At 37.7% G+C, this 16,641-nt stretch overlaps 1 protein-coding gene across 19 annotated transcripts in view; it reads left to right on the top strand.

Annotated features, from left to right (window-relative positions):
- The window catches only part of CACNA1D (calcium voltage-gated channel subunit alpha1 D), a 189,317-nt gene that overhangs the window by 138,771 nt on the left and 33,905 nt on the right, over positions 1 to 16,641 (top strand). For 7 of the 19 annotated variants that reach the window (XM_062610644.1, XM_062610660.1, XM_062610643.1 and 4 more), the window contains 5 exons: positions 2,217 to 2,300; positions 2,631 to 2,714; positions 14,637 to 14,675; positions 15,093 to 15,221; positions 15,942 to 16,007. In XM_062610644.1, coding sequence (XP_062466628.1) covers positions 2,217 to 2,300; positions 2,631 to 2,714; positions 14,637 to 14,675; positions 15,093 to 15,221; positions 15,942 to 16,007 — 402 coding nt within the window. The remainder of the gene's footprint in view (positions 1 to 2,216; positions 2,301 to 2,630; positions 2,715 to 14,636; positions 14,676 to 15,092; positions 15,222 to 15,941; positions 16,008 to 16,641) is intronic. The other 12 variants (XM_062610662.1, XM_062610650.1, XM_062610651.1 and 9 more) reach the window with 6 other exon arrangements.

A 16,641-nucleotide genomic window follows, 5' to 3' on the forward strand; every position in this document is an offset into this window, starting at 1 on the left:
TATTTTTTCAGTGCTTTATATTGTAGCATGTCTAGTACAGTAGCTTTTTCTATAGCTGAAATTACCCTTTATTTGAAGGACCTTTTCTGGTCGTGGTAGAGGAAGATGGATGGCACAGCTGCAGATTGTGCTGATTATGAGTTTGCTGTTTGCCAGTAGTCTCTTATTCTGTGTATGTATATAAATACCACTGTTTTAAAATCCATAAGGAAACCTCTTTTAAGTAAGAGAAACAAGGAATATGAATGATCAGGAAGAATATTATTATGAGAGTAGCTCCCTTCTTTAGTTGGCAGCTGCTAAATTTTTTAGGATTATAAATTTGAGTATTGTTCAGCATGATGTTTAGTAGGAACTTTGAGAATGGCTTGTTCTTGTGAAGCAGGATGAGGAAGGAAGGAGGAATAGGGAATTGTGCAGAAGCTCAGAAACGGATGTTTTCATTCAGGAGGCCAAATCCATGAACACTGGCTTTTGCCGCAAGATTGGAATTGTTGGTTAATCTAAAAGAACCAAAGCACGCGGCACAAAGGGCTGTGGCAATTATCATATTCTGATCTGTTTTCCTCTTAAATCCCTTCCTTAAATGAGGGAATGGTTATAGCAATTTCTGCTTTAGAAGAGCTGAGAAAGTAGCATGAGAAACATAATGTGGCTTTCCTGACTCTGCTCAATGCTTACTCTCCTAGAATACACTGTAGAGCTGTTGTCTTCTATAGCAGCTCTCTCGTTGTCTCCAAGAGCAAATTTCCACATGAAATTAGCTTTTTCTTTTTTGAAATAGCAATGCACTCAAGTGTAACCTTTAATCTGTGAAGTTACCGGACATTGTAACAATTTAAAATCTTGAGAAAAATATTACCCAAATCTAGAAACTATTGTAGCTGATTTCGCTTTTCTGTGCTACCACCACATATAACAACTTAAGCTACTCAGCTAGAAATATCTTATAAGAAACTGTAATAATAAGTCTAACGAGGCATAAGGTTAGATTAGCACCCTTGTAATTTTAAACATTTTTCTAAACTTATTTTCAATAGTGGCTGACAAGTTAGTAATTTTAAATTGATTAGCAAGAAAGGAGAATGTATGCGTACCAAAGGTACATATCAGCCATTGTCACATAATGCACATTCCTTAGTCACGGTTAGCTGATAAATTAATGTGTCTGAATGTGAAAAAGGAGAAGTTCAGAAATTTTTGCAATGCTAAATTTAATAGTAGCTAGGCAAAATCCACATATAGCAGAAAATCTACATGTCTTGGCTCTGCAGAATTCCCCTAAACAGAGTAATACATCTTGATTTGTTCCCAATGCCAGATTCATTCTGGAACCTACCTCAAGGTTTCTTCTGATATATCTTTTTTGCTCAAACATGCAGTTTTGATGCCAATAGACAGCTAATTGCATGATAGCACTTTATAATAATTTGCAGCCCAATGTGCCAGTAACATACATGTAGGGAGTATATTTAAAGTCATAAAATGTCAGAAGGGAGACTATGAAAAGGAATTTTCAGACATTGGATTGGCTGCATTAAAAGCATTAAGAAACTGTTCCAAGTTGTGATGGTTCTGAGCACTGACTTCACTGGTTACAGAATCAGGCAAATGTAGTGTGAGTTCCTACATTAAACCTATTTTATGACTAGAAGATGAAATAAGTTCTGTAATATTTATGCACAGTTCAACATTAATTGTGCATTATTAACCAGTGATGAGCTCTGACCCAGTGAATATTTTTACCAGTCACTTAGATAGGACTATCATACAGTCATTGATGTTAAGGAGGTTTCAATTGGCTTGGTCTTGTGGAAATATTATTAAAGGGATTTTGTTATGCTGCTTAGGTTAATAAGGTTAGAACTTTTCAGCCATGCTAGAAGTCTAAAATCAATTTTGGATGGTGGCTTGCTTGCCAACATTGTGCTTACATGATGGTGTATTATGCATGTGTACTGCGTGTGTGTGCGTGCGTGTGTGTGTCTGTGTGTGTGTCTGTACATGTATATATATAAAGTATATATATACACACACATGCACATATATGTTGCTTTTCCTTCAGTAGGCAATATTGTTTGTTTTGTTTTGTTTTCTCATTAGACACCAGGTTTTGTTTAACTAATTTCTGTTTATGCAAAACTAAACAGAAGTATGCAAATATTTGACATTTCATGTGTAATCACAAACGTTTGCACCCTGCCTGCTCTGTTCAGGGCTATTTTAGTGATGCCTGGAATACGTTTGACTCCCTCATCGTTATTGGCAGCATAGTAGACGTCGTTCTCAGTGAAGCTGATGTGAGTATACCCCAGCTTACTTTCCCTAGTCCCTACTCTTTCTCTGTCTCCCCACTATTTTCATCATCTGGACAAGTCACAGATTTTGATCTGATGTTTCTAAAGTTTGAGTACAGACCAGTCACAGGTCAATTATGTTGATATGGGAAATAAATAGCCTTTTTTTTCCTGCCATTTTTTTTTTTTAGCAATGAAAGGGAAAGATTAGATTGTATAGTGGTACATCAGAGAAGCCTAGAGTGTTTCTGTGTTATAACGCTGTCCTTTTCTTCTCTTTTTTTCTGTTTGTGTTTTTCTCTTGGTCTTTCTGCTGAATGCTTGTCCTAACAGCACTATTTCACTGATGCATGGAACACTTTTGATGCCTTAATTGTTGTTGGTAGCGTCGTTGATATTGCTATAACAGAAGTTAATGTAAGTAGCAATTGTTCATGCACTAAAAAGTAATTGCTGTCATCAAGAAATACAGAAAATGTAAACTTTGTCCCCCCAAATCCTGTTTTAAGAAAGTGTGTTTATCCTGGAATCAAAGACCAAAACATAAATGTAGATGTTTGTGCAAGCTGTCATTATAAATCTATATACCCATATGTTTGCACATGCACACAGCATAGTGAGACAATGAGAATTGTTTTTCTATATACGTACAGAAAGTATTTAAAACATTCTATGTATAAAAAAAGAATTAAGCTTCTATTACTGTTTTACCCAGTGATTTTTGTAGGTAGCTTGACCAAGATAATTCAAGTTTCTGTAAGATGTTTCAGTGGCTCAGTTTAACAAGTAAGGATTTTTTTTCTGTGGGAGATTTGGTTTTTAGAGCAATGCTAGCATTCATATCTAATGAGGTAGCAGAAGGCAATGACAGTACTTGGACAGTAGCTTGTGACAGTACTTGGAAAACTCCATCATTAAACCAAAATTTTGCCCAATGGCTATTACACTGTAGGTGTTTGGACAACGCAAAGATCTCTTTCCAAGAAATGAAATAGTGGGTTTTGCCTGTTTTCTATCTGGCTTGCTGGTTTTAACAAGGAAAGCTGTATCACAAAAATGATAAATGAAAGATAACAAAGTGTCAGTTATGTAGTAGATATGCCAGTGATTCCCATATTTACATGTTTCTTTGGCTAGTCAAAATAAAATTTCGGAGGAAAGTGCCTCTTCCCTCTAATGCTTCTTGAGACCTCAAAAAGGGAGACTGAAGAAGGTGAGGCTTGAATCCATCCCTGCTCAGGGAGCACACAGAACTCTGTAGGTGAGGTCAGAGTATTCCACCAGCTGAAGATCTTACCTGTTTATCATTCTGAGAACTAAGTTATGCAGAAATACCCATGGTGCAGGAGATCACAAACATTCACATCTTTTCCCTGTATCAAAGAACAGATTAATCAGAGAAAGCTGGAGATATAAATAGTTGCTCAGTGCTCTTTGAATATACTTAGCTTGTATGTTCTACAGCAGTCAGAGTTCATGATCTTGTGAATAGCGTCACTTTTCTCTTAAATTTGTTTTAGTAAGCTAGACATATGGGTTTTTTTTTTTAGCCCAAATACTTTCTTTTCAGTGGGATCTTTAATATAGTTTAATTAATTTTAAGTATTTAAAAATAATTCTGAATTTGAATAAATACTCTTCAGTGGTGCGTATTTAAGTTGCAATATCTCTGTCATATCTTGGGAAAGCAGATCCATCCTGTTTGTCATTGCCATTTAATGGAAACAGTTTTTCAGAGAAAGCACACTCGAAATTTATTTTCCAAACTATGTTCAGAACCCAATTCTTAGGATCACATTCCTGCAGTTAGAATATCAGGAATGATACCTTTTATTCCATTTAGACAGTACCTTGATTTTAGAACTGTGAATACCATGATAATAAAGTTGCCCAGGAACATGGAATAGAAATTGTATTTGAAAAAACCCGTGAACCTTTCCTGACATTCCAGGATGAGGGATAAAAAAAACAAATGCACAATTCTCAAGAGTTTGAGGAATTCATAGTTGATTGGATGAGATACTGAGCACAAAGTAATGGCAAAAGCATGGTCCATGGTAGGACAGAAATGGGTGGATAAGGCTACTGCCAAAGGAAATACTTTGCATACTGCACCTCCAGAGCATATTAGAATTGGAATACTGTACCTCCAGAGCATATTAGAATTGGCACAGACATCAATTACTGGCAGTAGCTGTTGAGAAACAGTGATGTACATAGTTTTTAATCTTCTTGGGTTCTAGTATATTTCGTAAACATAGCAATACCTATTATAAATGCATTGTCAGAGAAGCTAGGGACCAGGTTAGGAAAGCTAAGGCCCAGTTAGAATTAAACTTAGCTAGAGGTACTAAAGATAACAGGAAGGGATTCTACAAGTACATAGCAAATAAAAAACAGACTAGGGAGAATGTAGGCCCCCTTAGGAAGCTCTCAGGAGAACTGGCTGCACAGGATTTGGAGAAGGCTGAGGTTCTGAATGACTTCTTTGCCTCGGTCTTCACTGGCAAAGGCTCTGACCAAACCACCCAAGTCTTCGAAGGCGGATGCAGGGACTGTGAGAATGAAGACCTTGTGCCCACTGTTGCAGGAGAGTAACTGGGTCGAGACCATCTTAAAAATCAGAACGTGCAGAAGTCCATGGGACCTGATGAAATCCATCCGCGGGTCCTGAAGGAGCTGGCTAATGAAGTTGCGAAGCTGCTGGCCATCATATTTGAGAAATCAGGGCAGTCAGGTGAAGTTCCCGATGACTGGAAAAAGGGAAATATAACCCCCATTTTCAAGAAGGGGAAAATGGATGACCCAGGGAATTACAGACCAGTCAGTCTCACCTCCGTGCCTGGCAAAATCTTGGAGCAGATTCTCCTGGAAGGCATGCTAAGGCACATGAAAATCAACAAGGTGCTTGGTGACAGCCAGCATGGCTTCACTAAGGGGAAATCCTGCCTGACCAATTTGGTGGCCTTCTGTGATGGGGCTACAGAACTGATGGACAGGGGTAGAGCAGTTGATGTCATCTACCTGGACTTGTGCAAAGCGTTCGACACTGTCCCACACAACATCTGTGTCTCTAAATTGGAGAGACATCAATTTGATGGATGGACCACTCGGTGGATAAAGAACTGGCTGGGTGGCCGCACACAAAGAGTTGTGGTCAATAGCTCAATGTCCGGCTGGAGACCAATAATGAGTGGGGTCCCTCAGGGATTGGTGTTGGGACCGGTCTTGTTCAACATCTTTGTTGCTGACATGGACAGTGGGATTGAGTACGCCCTCAGCAAGTTTGCCGATGACACCAAGCTGTGTGGTTCGGTTGATACCCTGGAGGGAAGGAATGCCATCCAGAGGGACCTTGACACGCTTGTGCGGTGGGCTGATGCCAACCTCATGAAGTTTAACCATGACAAGTGCAAGATCCTACACCTGGGTCGGAGCAATCCCAGGCACAGCTACAGGTTGGGCAGAGAAGAGATTCAGAGCAGCCCTGCGGAGAAGGACTTGGGGGTGTTGGTCAATGAGAAAGCGAACATGAGCCGGCTTCAGTGTGTGCTTACAGCCCGGAAAGCCAACGGTATCCTGGGCTGCATCAAAAGGAGCGTGACCAGCAGGTCGAAGGAGGTGATCCTGCCCGTCTACTCTGCTCTCTTGAGACATCACCTGGAGTATTGTGTGCAGTTCTGGTGTCCTCAACATAAAAAGGACATGGAACTGTTGGAACAAGTCCAGAGAAGGGCCATGAGGATGATCAGGGGACTGGAGCACCTCCCATATGAAGACAGGCTGAGAAAGTTGGAGCTGCTCAGCCTGGAGAAGAGAAGGCTGCGTGGAGACCTCATAGCAGCCTTCCAGTATCTGAAGGGGGCCTATAGGGATGCTGGGGAGGGACTCTTCATTAGGGACTGTAGTGATAGGACAAGGGGTAACGGGTTAAAACTTGAACAGGGAAAGTTTAGATTGGATATAAGGAGGAAATTCTTTCCTGTTAGGGTGGTGAGGCACTGGAATGGGTTGCCCAGGGAGGTTATGAATGCTCCATCCCTGGCAGTGTTCAAGACCAGTTTGGAAGAGGCCTTGAGTGATATGATTTACCGTAAGGTGTCCCTGCCCATGGTAGGGGGTTTGGAACTAGATGATCTTAAGGTCCTTTCCAACCCTAACTATTCTATGATTCTATGATTTCAACCAAATACAGAAAACAAATGCATTCTTTTATCTTTTTTTTCTAAGATGGCAGATGTTCAAGCATACACACAGTATATTAGCCCTCGTTAAAGACTTCAAATTCCTTTATAGAAGTGCAAATTCTGGACTGCCATATTAAAAAGTAAACACAATCAAAATAATTCTAAGGCTTATTCACCCTAAAATTAGTTTCTGATTTTATTTTGAACTAAGAGAATCTCAAACTGACTGCATTACTGTAAAGGACAGTGGAGTGATGTTATAAATTGGGAGAAGAAGGACTTTACTGCGTTTGTTAGATTTCAGACTGATTTTGCTTAGTTCTCAGCAGGTGGTGGATTTTTCTAGCTGTGAACTGAAGGAACATGAGTTGATGGGGAACATCAGTGACCACAGAACTGCACTGTCCCATAGAGATAAAGTATAACTACAGTTCATGGAGCAGATTTTTAAAAGCTGCTTCTAATTTGTTGGATGGGGGTTGTGTGTTTGGTTTTGTTTGGTTCCCCCCCCCGGAATAGTTTGAATTTAGACTTTCAGCTCAAGTATTTACAATTTACCCATTCTGTCCATTCACAGACTGAATGTGTAAAGTGTAAAGGAACATAGTGTTTGAGGAGAGTAAAAAGGCCAATCATTTAGAATGACTTTCCCCAATAATTGCAAAATGTACTTGGTTGTGCAGAGATTGAAAAATATCTCAAGTGTACTTCTGTGAGCATAGAAGATGCCCCTGTATTTAACGCTGTATGGACAGTGTTAATTTGACAGTATTACTTGTAACTGTTCACTGCTGAGCTTTCAGCTGTTAAGAACACTGCCATTTCAGTAATTCACACAGTTGCTTTGAAAATATTCTGGAGATCAAATAGTGATCTTCAGGAAAAGTAGACACCTCAGTCAAAAACTAGCACTGTCATTTCTTAGTTTTTCATGCTGTACTCACTAGAGAACAAAGGCTCATCTTTGTCTTCTCGTACCGCACAGCAGACTGTTTGTGTACTAAGTATTGTCTGTTTCTGGTCTCTTCCACTTTTTTTGTGCTTTGTTTGTGCAAGTCAGTAATGTATTACAGTTTCAGTGTATTTCTGGGCTTGATTTCCCATTTTCAACGAAGCAGTGAATACTTCAGTATCCAGGGAAATTTCTTAGATTTTTCTTACTTTTTTGCTTGAACTGAATTATTCCTACTTCATTAATTTGTGTAAATTTCTCTAATACAAATGCAGGATTTTAGAATCTTTTTCTTAATATTTTGTGGCATTCTGAATTGTGCCATTCCACCTGTACCTTTTATCTAACACTGACAGTGATCCTGGGAAATCTACAGCTCGGCTAAGATACTAGGAAGACTTTGTTAGTAATGGGATTTCAAGCATGATTGAAATGGCACCTGTGAAAATTCCCACTATAGAAACTTCTTAAACTGAGGAAGCTCAGCCTTGCTTGAGGGGTGATCTGAAACGCTGTAAATTGGTAGCACTAATGTGACATCAGGTCTTGTTGCAGTTGTAACTGCACCAGTAGAGCCACCTTAATTGATCGCTGTAAAAGAAGACTTGAAAGAATGTGAGAACATAAAGTAATGTACTCAAGATGAACTAAACATTCTTAAGGGTTTGCATATACAATTGCCTCATGCTGTGGAAACAACTCAACATCATTCTGATATTCTAACTGTGTGCATTTAAGCTAATTCCAAAGGCCAGCAATTTCTTCTAGTATGCAGCATGTTTATATCTTACCCATTTTTGTCAAGAGAGTGGTTGGACTTCCTAGTTACACATCACCTTAATTTCAATACTACATTATGGAAATGATATGCCATCTCATTATTTGATTGTTCCTTTTATTATTTTTTAGCATTTTATAATAATGTATATGGTGCCCTGAGGCTGATTCTTCTGATCCAGCAACCTCCCATTCACATATAAGCCAGGAAATTTTGTGGTTTGACTGGTTTTGGTGCCTGTGGCAATCAGTGTTTAATGTATTCAGTGATTTACAGGACTGCTCAGCAGCCTCAAGGACTGGATCAGTGACCAGCTCCAGAAATTAATCACCTCAGAGCAACATATATTTTGGCAATACACTATTTTCTATGATGCTTTTTTTATTTTACCCTGTCATTTAATATCCCTTTTTTTAACCAGTTCTTCTTTTATGAACCTAATTGGTTTTCATGTTCATTTTATTTTTAGAAATTTTTAGAGGCAAGTATGTATAAGTAAATATATATATGGTATAGCAATAAAAAAAATTAAAAGCACTACTAAAACCTATATAATTACTTTTTGGTTTTGTGACCTTTTGTTTTCAAAAAGTTTCACATGACACAAAAGATCTTGTTTGGTCATAAAAATGGTTCCTTTTCAATTAAAAACGCAGAGCATTTTGAGACACAAGATGTGGTCAGTCCATTCTGGGAGATGGACATATATAACATAAGAAAATGAGAGGTAAATAGATTCTGACTGTGTGAGTTCTTAAATGGAAATGACAGGTTTCAATCTGACCTGGCTGTATAGAAATTATCTTCTTTGTCAGCTTAGAAACCATTTGGATGACCAGCACTTGATGACTTAGAGGCATGATCACATAGTTACAGTAGTAGTTTTGAAGGTTTTAATTCACATTTTATATTTAATTTTCTTTTACCATTCATGTGCTGCCAAAATATCAAGAAAATAATGGAGAGTTCACTTTCCTCTTCTATTCTGCAAATGTTTAATGCAGTCTCCATAGGGTTAAATTCGTGCTTGAATTTAAGTAAAATTCAAGTTCTTTGCTGAAGTGGGGCGTAAAGGAACAGCATCGATACCTTCCTCCTGAGCCCCTCAGGAAAACCTGTTTGTCTTGAATCACCACTGTAAACACGAGGCTTATCCAATGATTACAACACTTAACTAATGTAGCAATGTCATACACTAAAAAAAAACCTCTCACAAAACCACAACTGGATGTTCTGTCATTTGGCAAGAAAGCGTGCTGTTATTACCATTTCAGCACTATGCAGTGCCAAATGGTGACTTCTGAACCATGGGATGCAATTTTTGATTGCTAGACTGCTAATGGAGTCTGTAACGGGAGTCCTGGTGCTTATTTTCATGTAGTTGCCCACTCACCCAGGAGCTGGTGACACAGCTGATCTTGCTTGTGCCCAGGAGTGGTTTAAAAGCCCCTTATCTACCTCCTGTAAGAGATTCTGGACTACAGTATTGAACGAAAGCAATTCAGTTTGGATCTCCCTTTATTCAGCAGTATTGTATGTTAGAGCTTACATTTTGTTGCTAGTAATTGATATTTTGGATACTGTTAATACATTTTGTAGACTTTTGCAAGTGTATCTCTAGGCTTAATGATAGGTCAGAAAAATACATTCTCATTTGGCTTTGCTTTCTTAGTATGAATGCTTATTGCAATATGAAATTTGTGTTGCAATACCTAATTTGGAAATAGAAGTACATTTCTGAGCTGATTTCGTGAAGTTGATAGTACTAATTATTTAATTTATTGCACATATTTATTGTTATTGTTAGTTATAATAACTCCCCTATAATATCAACATGTTACTTATGAACTTAGTTAGGAGTTTTAAATACATCTTTTACAGGGGACAAGTTACTTTATTATCTACTCTGGGGTCCTTCACATTGATTCAAAATTTTTACTAAATTATGTATATAGGTATTTGGTTCATGTTGAACAGGGGACTAGAGAGAACACTGCTAAGGCTATGAAGAAAATCACTTACTGTAATTATTCTCTGGACAAATCACCTACATGTGTAGAGATACACGCTGCACATTTCTGAAGATATTTTGGCAACCTGAATGCTTTCCCATATATGTTATGTCATCATATGTATTTGTTATTCAGATGTTTACTTCTGTATTTATAATCATTATGTGTTCATTTGTTTTGGCATCCACTCATACCCTTTGGCACAATCGGTAAAAAAAGAAGCGTTTGACCAACACTGAATACTAATACCCACTGATTTTCACCATGTTTATTTTTTCTTAAACACAGAGCTACAGTTTGCTTCCAATGCATGATGCAATCTGTTCCACACTGTTCACAGTTTTGACATTGAAGCTTTTTTCAGTTAGGATGTTTATTTTGAACTTGTGTTGCAATAAGAAGAGCGTGATGAGGAGTTACTGTTCAGGAAATGTGCTAAAGTTTTCATACACAGCAATAAATATTTGACCAAAATTGGTAGCAGATTACAAGCATTTTAATCAGTGAGTCAGAAATTTAGGTTCATCATTGATTAATCTTTTCTGAAGTTGAGAGAGTTTGGGGAAGAAAGCTGCTGTGTTGAACTTTGATTAAGAAAAAAAGAAAAATCATATGCTACCACCTATTTGGAGTATCTAAGAATTGGCTTAAAATTACATAGTTCTGCAGTGCTTTGCTGAACTAGGCTTTCAGCAGACCTGGCACATGGCTGAGAGAAAAGGTAGAATAATTAAGCCAGTCTCTGTCCTCATTTACCTCTTTGCAGTGCATCTGTCAGCCAAGCAGTGACAGCAGAAGCTGTTCACTTGTTCTAGCTGTGCCCATTGCCAGCCTTCTAGCAAGGATCCCAGAAGCACATCTGTCATCTTGACAATCATATAGTCCCAAGGGGGGGAACAAAAAAAAATCATCATGAGAACTAAAAGCAGCTGGGACATGAGTAGTGTTGGAATGACTGGTGGAAGGTGAGGGGAAAGAGGAGGTTTGGTAGGTTGCCTGACTGCAGGAAATATTTTCAATTGCAATTTTGTCAGCAGCCATCATCCAAAGAGACACTCTGCTGCTCAGCCTGCCCCCTCCCTCAGTCTGCAGTCTATTCTAATACTTTCCCTACATATATATAATGTGCCACCTACTCAAGTAATATTACTGAAGTTGCAAATAAGATGATGTGTTTGAGTAGTTTATTTTTTTCCTTATCTGTAGGAAGCAGACATTTCTCTGTTGCTGTTTGTCTGTTATTGTTCCTGAAGATTGTGTTATCTTAGTCTTAGTTTCCCAGATCTTCGTGTTGGAAGGACACACATAAACTTTGTCTCGTAGATCAGCATTTCCTTTATAAAAAGCCTGGGTAATTGTCCTGGGTTCAGCAGTAGCAGTCATTTTTCTGACTAAGCCATGTTTTCTTTGTGGTATATCACTGTACTAGCTTCATTATAATTAGCACTAATAATATAAATAAAGCTGCTGTCTTATCAGAGGGAAATGCCAGAGAGGGCAAAATGTTAAACATACCAACTTTCAAATGCCAGTACCCAAAACACTTGGCCAGTGATGGGCAGAATCTGAATATTTTCAGCTCCAATGGAAAAAAAATCCTCTGCTATCAGGAGTTTGTTTTATTGTTTCTAGCATCTATCTGCACCTTGGTATTTTTGTACAATTGACCTCTGTGAACAGGATTTTTTCATTCCTGGCCTGCTCTTTCCAGTGTCTGTAATTTATAATCCCTTGCATATGACATCCTAATGCCTCCCAGCAGCAGCAGATCAGCCTTCGGAAACAGGCAAACAGGACTGCTTAGTGCAAAGCAGCTCAGAAAGAGCAATTGAGGAGAGGAGTGTGCATTACACAGTTCCCTGCATTCACAGATGTGCCTACACAAATACATCCAGTGCCCTTCAGACAAAAAAAAACAAACTTGAGGGATTGTGCCCTCATCATTCTGAGCACCTGCAGCAGAGCTCTTCACACAGTATTGGTAATCTGATCTCTGGCTGCGTTTTCAAAAGTGAGAATTAAGCAATTACTAAGATAGGTATACGTAGAAAAAAAGATTTTTGTGAGGGTTTTTTCATAACCAAATCATAAGGCATACTCATCATTATTTTCTTTAGAGAGCAGTTAAATAAGAATCTGTAGGCCTAAAGTATCCTTTTTCTGTTCTTACCTACCCCATTACGTATTGCTATCCTGATATTGTTCCTACCTTATTTGGAGCTCGGTCCTTTTCCTGTAAAAGCTAGTGGTAGTGTCAGTTTGTGATGATACTTTAATTTAATCTGTTCTATATCGGTCAAATGCTTAATTTTAATTGTTGATGATACAAAATATTGAATGCTAATTAAGTAATTTCGCTGCTTAAGACAGTATCAAGCACAGCAGGAGTTAGTCACTGGAGCTTAATCTGAAATTTCAGGGTTTGTCTGCAGAAGGTATCATGAAACCTTTTTTCTTTAAAAGCTTCAGTGAAAACAAGAATTTTTCTGTGCTAAAAAGTCCACATAAGTGTGGGTCTGTGCATACTAGTAGCAGTTTGTGATTCGTGACAGGTGGACAGCTTTGCAAGCTTGTTTTCATGTTTTGTGATATTTTGGCATTAATGATGTTTTTGATTATGAATTTCTCCTTAATCTCTATTTTACTGGTTTTATTTCAAATAGTTGAAAAATGCAGGGAATTTCTAATGCAGCAACAGTCTTTCATTTGCAGCATATTTCTTACATACTTTATGTAAGTGCTTACAAAGGTTAGATGTTGCAGCTGATTTTACAAATACTCTGCTTACTGACATCTAATGAGGAGACCTGGGGTTTGGTTAATACTATTGCTTCAATTTAATAGCAATCCCTTAGGTTTAAAACTCTTTATTTCAGAAAATACTGGTATCCTGGCAGGGCAGCAATGTATACGTATATAGATTGCATGTAGCTAAACAGTTATTTTTACTTAATTTTACCCTTTTGATACCTTTATATTATATATGTTTTACAAGAAAGTAATAGACAAAAAATTAGTGTTTTAATAAATACCAGTAATGATGTAACTTTAACAAAGTACTACCTATTTCCTTTTTTATTATGTTTGTATAATATAGTGCCAGTATTTTCAGCAGAATTGGCTTCTCTCTTTTTCCTTCCTCCTCTCAAAGTTTCATCTTAGGTAACAGCAATACTTGAGATTTTACTCAGTGAAGCATAGCATTGAGAGTGGGTCTGATGCATCCACAGTGTGTTGGCAGCAGCACTGGGGAAGCATCATGGTTATTGCTGCTATATATGCCAACAGTTGTTGAAAAGTGCCTCTTTAAAAGGAGGATATTTAGGCAAGAGAGTAAGACCCATCACTTAGATCCAATATCCAGAATCCCACTTGTTCTAGTGGTATAAATGTTTTTAAAGATGCTTCTGCTCAGTTTTGGAAGAAGCTGCTGTGAATCTGTCAGTAAACCAGCAAGCATAGACCGGTGGTCCTTTAAGCTTTGCTGGCTGGTTTGCTAAGTGCCTCACCGTTTAGGATACAGAAACAGCTTCTCCAAAGACAGGCAGACTTTGTAAAGAGAAGTGAGTTTCTTCACAGAGAGTTTGGCTCTGTGAACAAGAGGCTGGTGTGCGCCTTTCTCCTCCCTGTAGCTCCTGAGGGTTGTACATACCTGTTTAAAAGGGTCAGTCAAACCCTGAAGTGCTTTATCCATGCCTGATCCTGTTATGTGAGCTCAGGTGGATGGGTACTTTGTAGATGGTGAGAGAGTACAAGTATTGCCTTCCCATGTGCACCTCTGTGGGAGGGTCAGTCTTCATGTCCTTTTGTCTATCACTTTGGCAAAGTGAAAATCTGTTCTTGTTAAGCACTGCAAAACCCAGTGTTCATCACTGAGTTATCACAAGTGAATTACTTTGCTTTAAGGGAGCTCCTGATGGTGATATAAACATACTTACTTGAACATAGTTAGATTCCACTGATGGAGTAATTAATCAGCAAAAAAGAACACAGCAGAAAAGGGACTTTGGAAGGCTAGTTTGACCCCACAGCTTTTCTCTTGAGTTTTACTTAGGCTTACTGCTAGAATTTCATACAGCCTGTAGAGGTTGATGGCTAATTTTGTTTGGTTTACATAGGGGAAGATATTTTATTTTGCATTTACTTTCCACTGAGTCTTTTAAATGTATTTTATACTAGCAGATTTTAGTATGAGTCAGCCAACAGTGTTATAGTATGAGTCAGCCAACATGAAATGCTAAAGGGAGGATTTTAATAAGCATATAAATGTTTTGTTCAGGTAGTATATTGAGTTGAAATATATTCATTTACATTTAGAAATGAAAAATGTCCTTCTTTCTCTTTATGGTTAAGCTGATTTTTTTAATCTTTTATTTGATTTTAATATTTAATGTTCTTAATTTCTTAAAGCCAAAGCCAACTGAAACAGTCACAACTGATGAGTCTGGGGTAAGATAGTAAACTGGCCCCAGTGGTTTTACCTCTACTTGAGTTTATTTTTTTTACCATGTCTATTTTCCACCGATTTTTTTTCTGTATTTTTCATAACTGTCTTACTACAAAGGCGTTATGCATTGGTTTGCATTCATTGTGTGTACTATTGAAGTCTACTACAAAAAAATCCAATATGATCCTCATTAACAAACCAGAAAACTTGGAAATGCATGTGATGTGTGAAGCATTTCTACAGGTCTTGTGTTTTTAGCATGTAATTTTTCCTTTCATATCATGCTTATTAAGGTGAAAAGGCCCTCAAGATACATTTTCAAATCTTACCTCTTCCACCGTTGCATTTGATGTTGTTATTCTGGAAGTGTTGCATGTTTGAGTTTGTATCTGGTTTGACTTCTCCATGATGCTCTTCAGAACTCTGAAGACAGCGCTAGAATCTCCATCACTTTTTTCCGTCTCTTCCGTGTGATGAGGTTGGTGAAGCTGCTTAGCAGAGGAGAAGGAATCAGAACTCTGCTGTGGACGTTTATTAAATCATTTCAGGTTAGCAAAATTTATTTCAATTTGTTTTATAATTACATCCAAATTTTATGAAGCAATACCCTATAGAGTGCAAAAAACATTTTTAAATTCTGCTGCCAATAATGAAATATTTAAATATATTTGCATAATAATGTCCAAATAAACTTCACCGGTCACTTCAGTGAGTCTAAGGGTCTGTCTTGGTCATTTAATGTTATTTGCTACCATGAGATTTCTACAGTACTTCTTAAAAATTTGACATATCTAAAAGGGGTAGGATGGGTTTGACACACACAGGTCTCTCACTTCCACACATTTTATTAGGTAACTACAATGGAAGAATTTAATCTATTTTTTAATATGAAACTGATTTCAGAAGTGTAACAAATAGACATTTGAATCCTTGCTTCTGAAAATGCTGATGAATGTGAAGTTAATGGAACTCTGTAACTATATAGAAGGAAGGATCTTTGTGTTGTCAGAACCAATAATGAAAATAAAATTAAAAGCTGCTAAAGATGATTCTTCCCCCTGGATTGCTGGCAGAAATAATTTAAAATATAATGAAGTTTGTGCTTATTGTATGCAGCAGAATATTGACAGGTTGTAACATTTTAATCACTTGCATAGGAAGAAAAACCTTGGAAAAGCCTATATTGTACAGAAAAATTATTTGTGTAACTAGAAATTGAAACTCTGGTGTGAAATTATTAAAAGACAATGCACCTGTCCCGTTTCTAGGCTCTGCCTTACGTTGCTCTTCTGATAGCCATGCTGTTCTTCATCTATGCTGTCATTGGAATGCAGGTAATGGTAGATTTTTTTTTTAGTATTAAATAAAAGTACAGTGTTGGCTACTCAGAGATTTGTTTGCTAAAGTGCTTATTGAAACTTTCCTTTGATAGTGGCACTATATATAAGGCAGAGCTTTCACAGTAAGGTAAAATATCTGTTTGGCTGTGATTTTGGTAGCCAGAAAATCCAAAAGGATGCAGGAGAAGAGCTTGGTGTGAGCTCATAGGATCTTGGTTTGCTGAAATGAGAATTAACTCATTTCCATCTCTCTCTGAGACAGGATATTCGGACTCTCTGTGCTTTGGTTTCATTGAATCATAGAATAGTTAGGGTTGGAAAGGATCTTAAAATCGTCTAGTTCCAAACCCCCTGCCATGGGTAGGGACACCTCACCCAGTCTTTGCATCTCTTTTTCTCTAGATTCAAGATTTTCAGGACAGCGATTGTATCTTACTACTAGAATGTACAATATTTAGCACATTAGGGCTTTAATATTAATAAAGGACTTTAGGTGCTAGTTTAAAACAAATGATATTTTCTCACCTGAAATACAGGAATATGTATTAGTATTATAATGGTTTATTGATGCAAAAAGAAATGGTGAAGAATTATCTCATGTGTGATAAATTTACAGCATTTACGTAGT

Source organism: Pezoporus occidentalis, unplaced genomic scaffold (genome assembly GCF_034315485.1).
Source record: "Pezoporus occidentalis ecotype Australia unplaced genomic scaffold, CSIRO_AGI_Poc_V1 ctg149, whole genome shotgun sequence".
Lineage (NCBI taxonomy): Eukaryota > Metazoa > Chordata > Aves > Psittaciformes > Psittacidae > Pezoporus > Pezoporus occidentalis.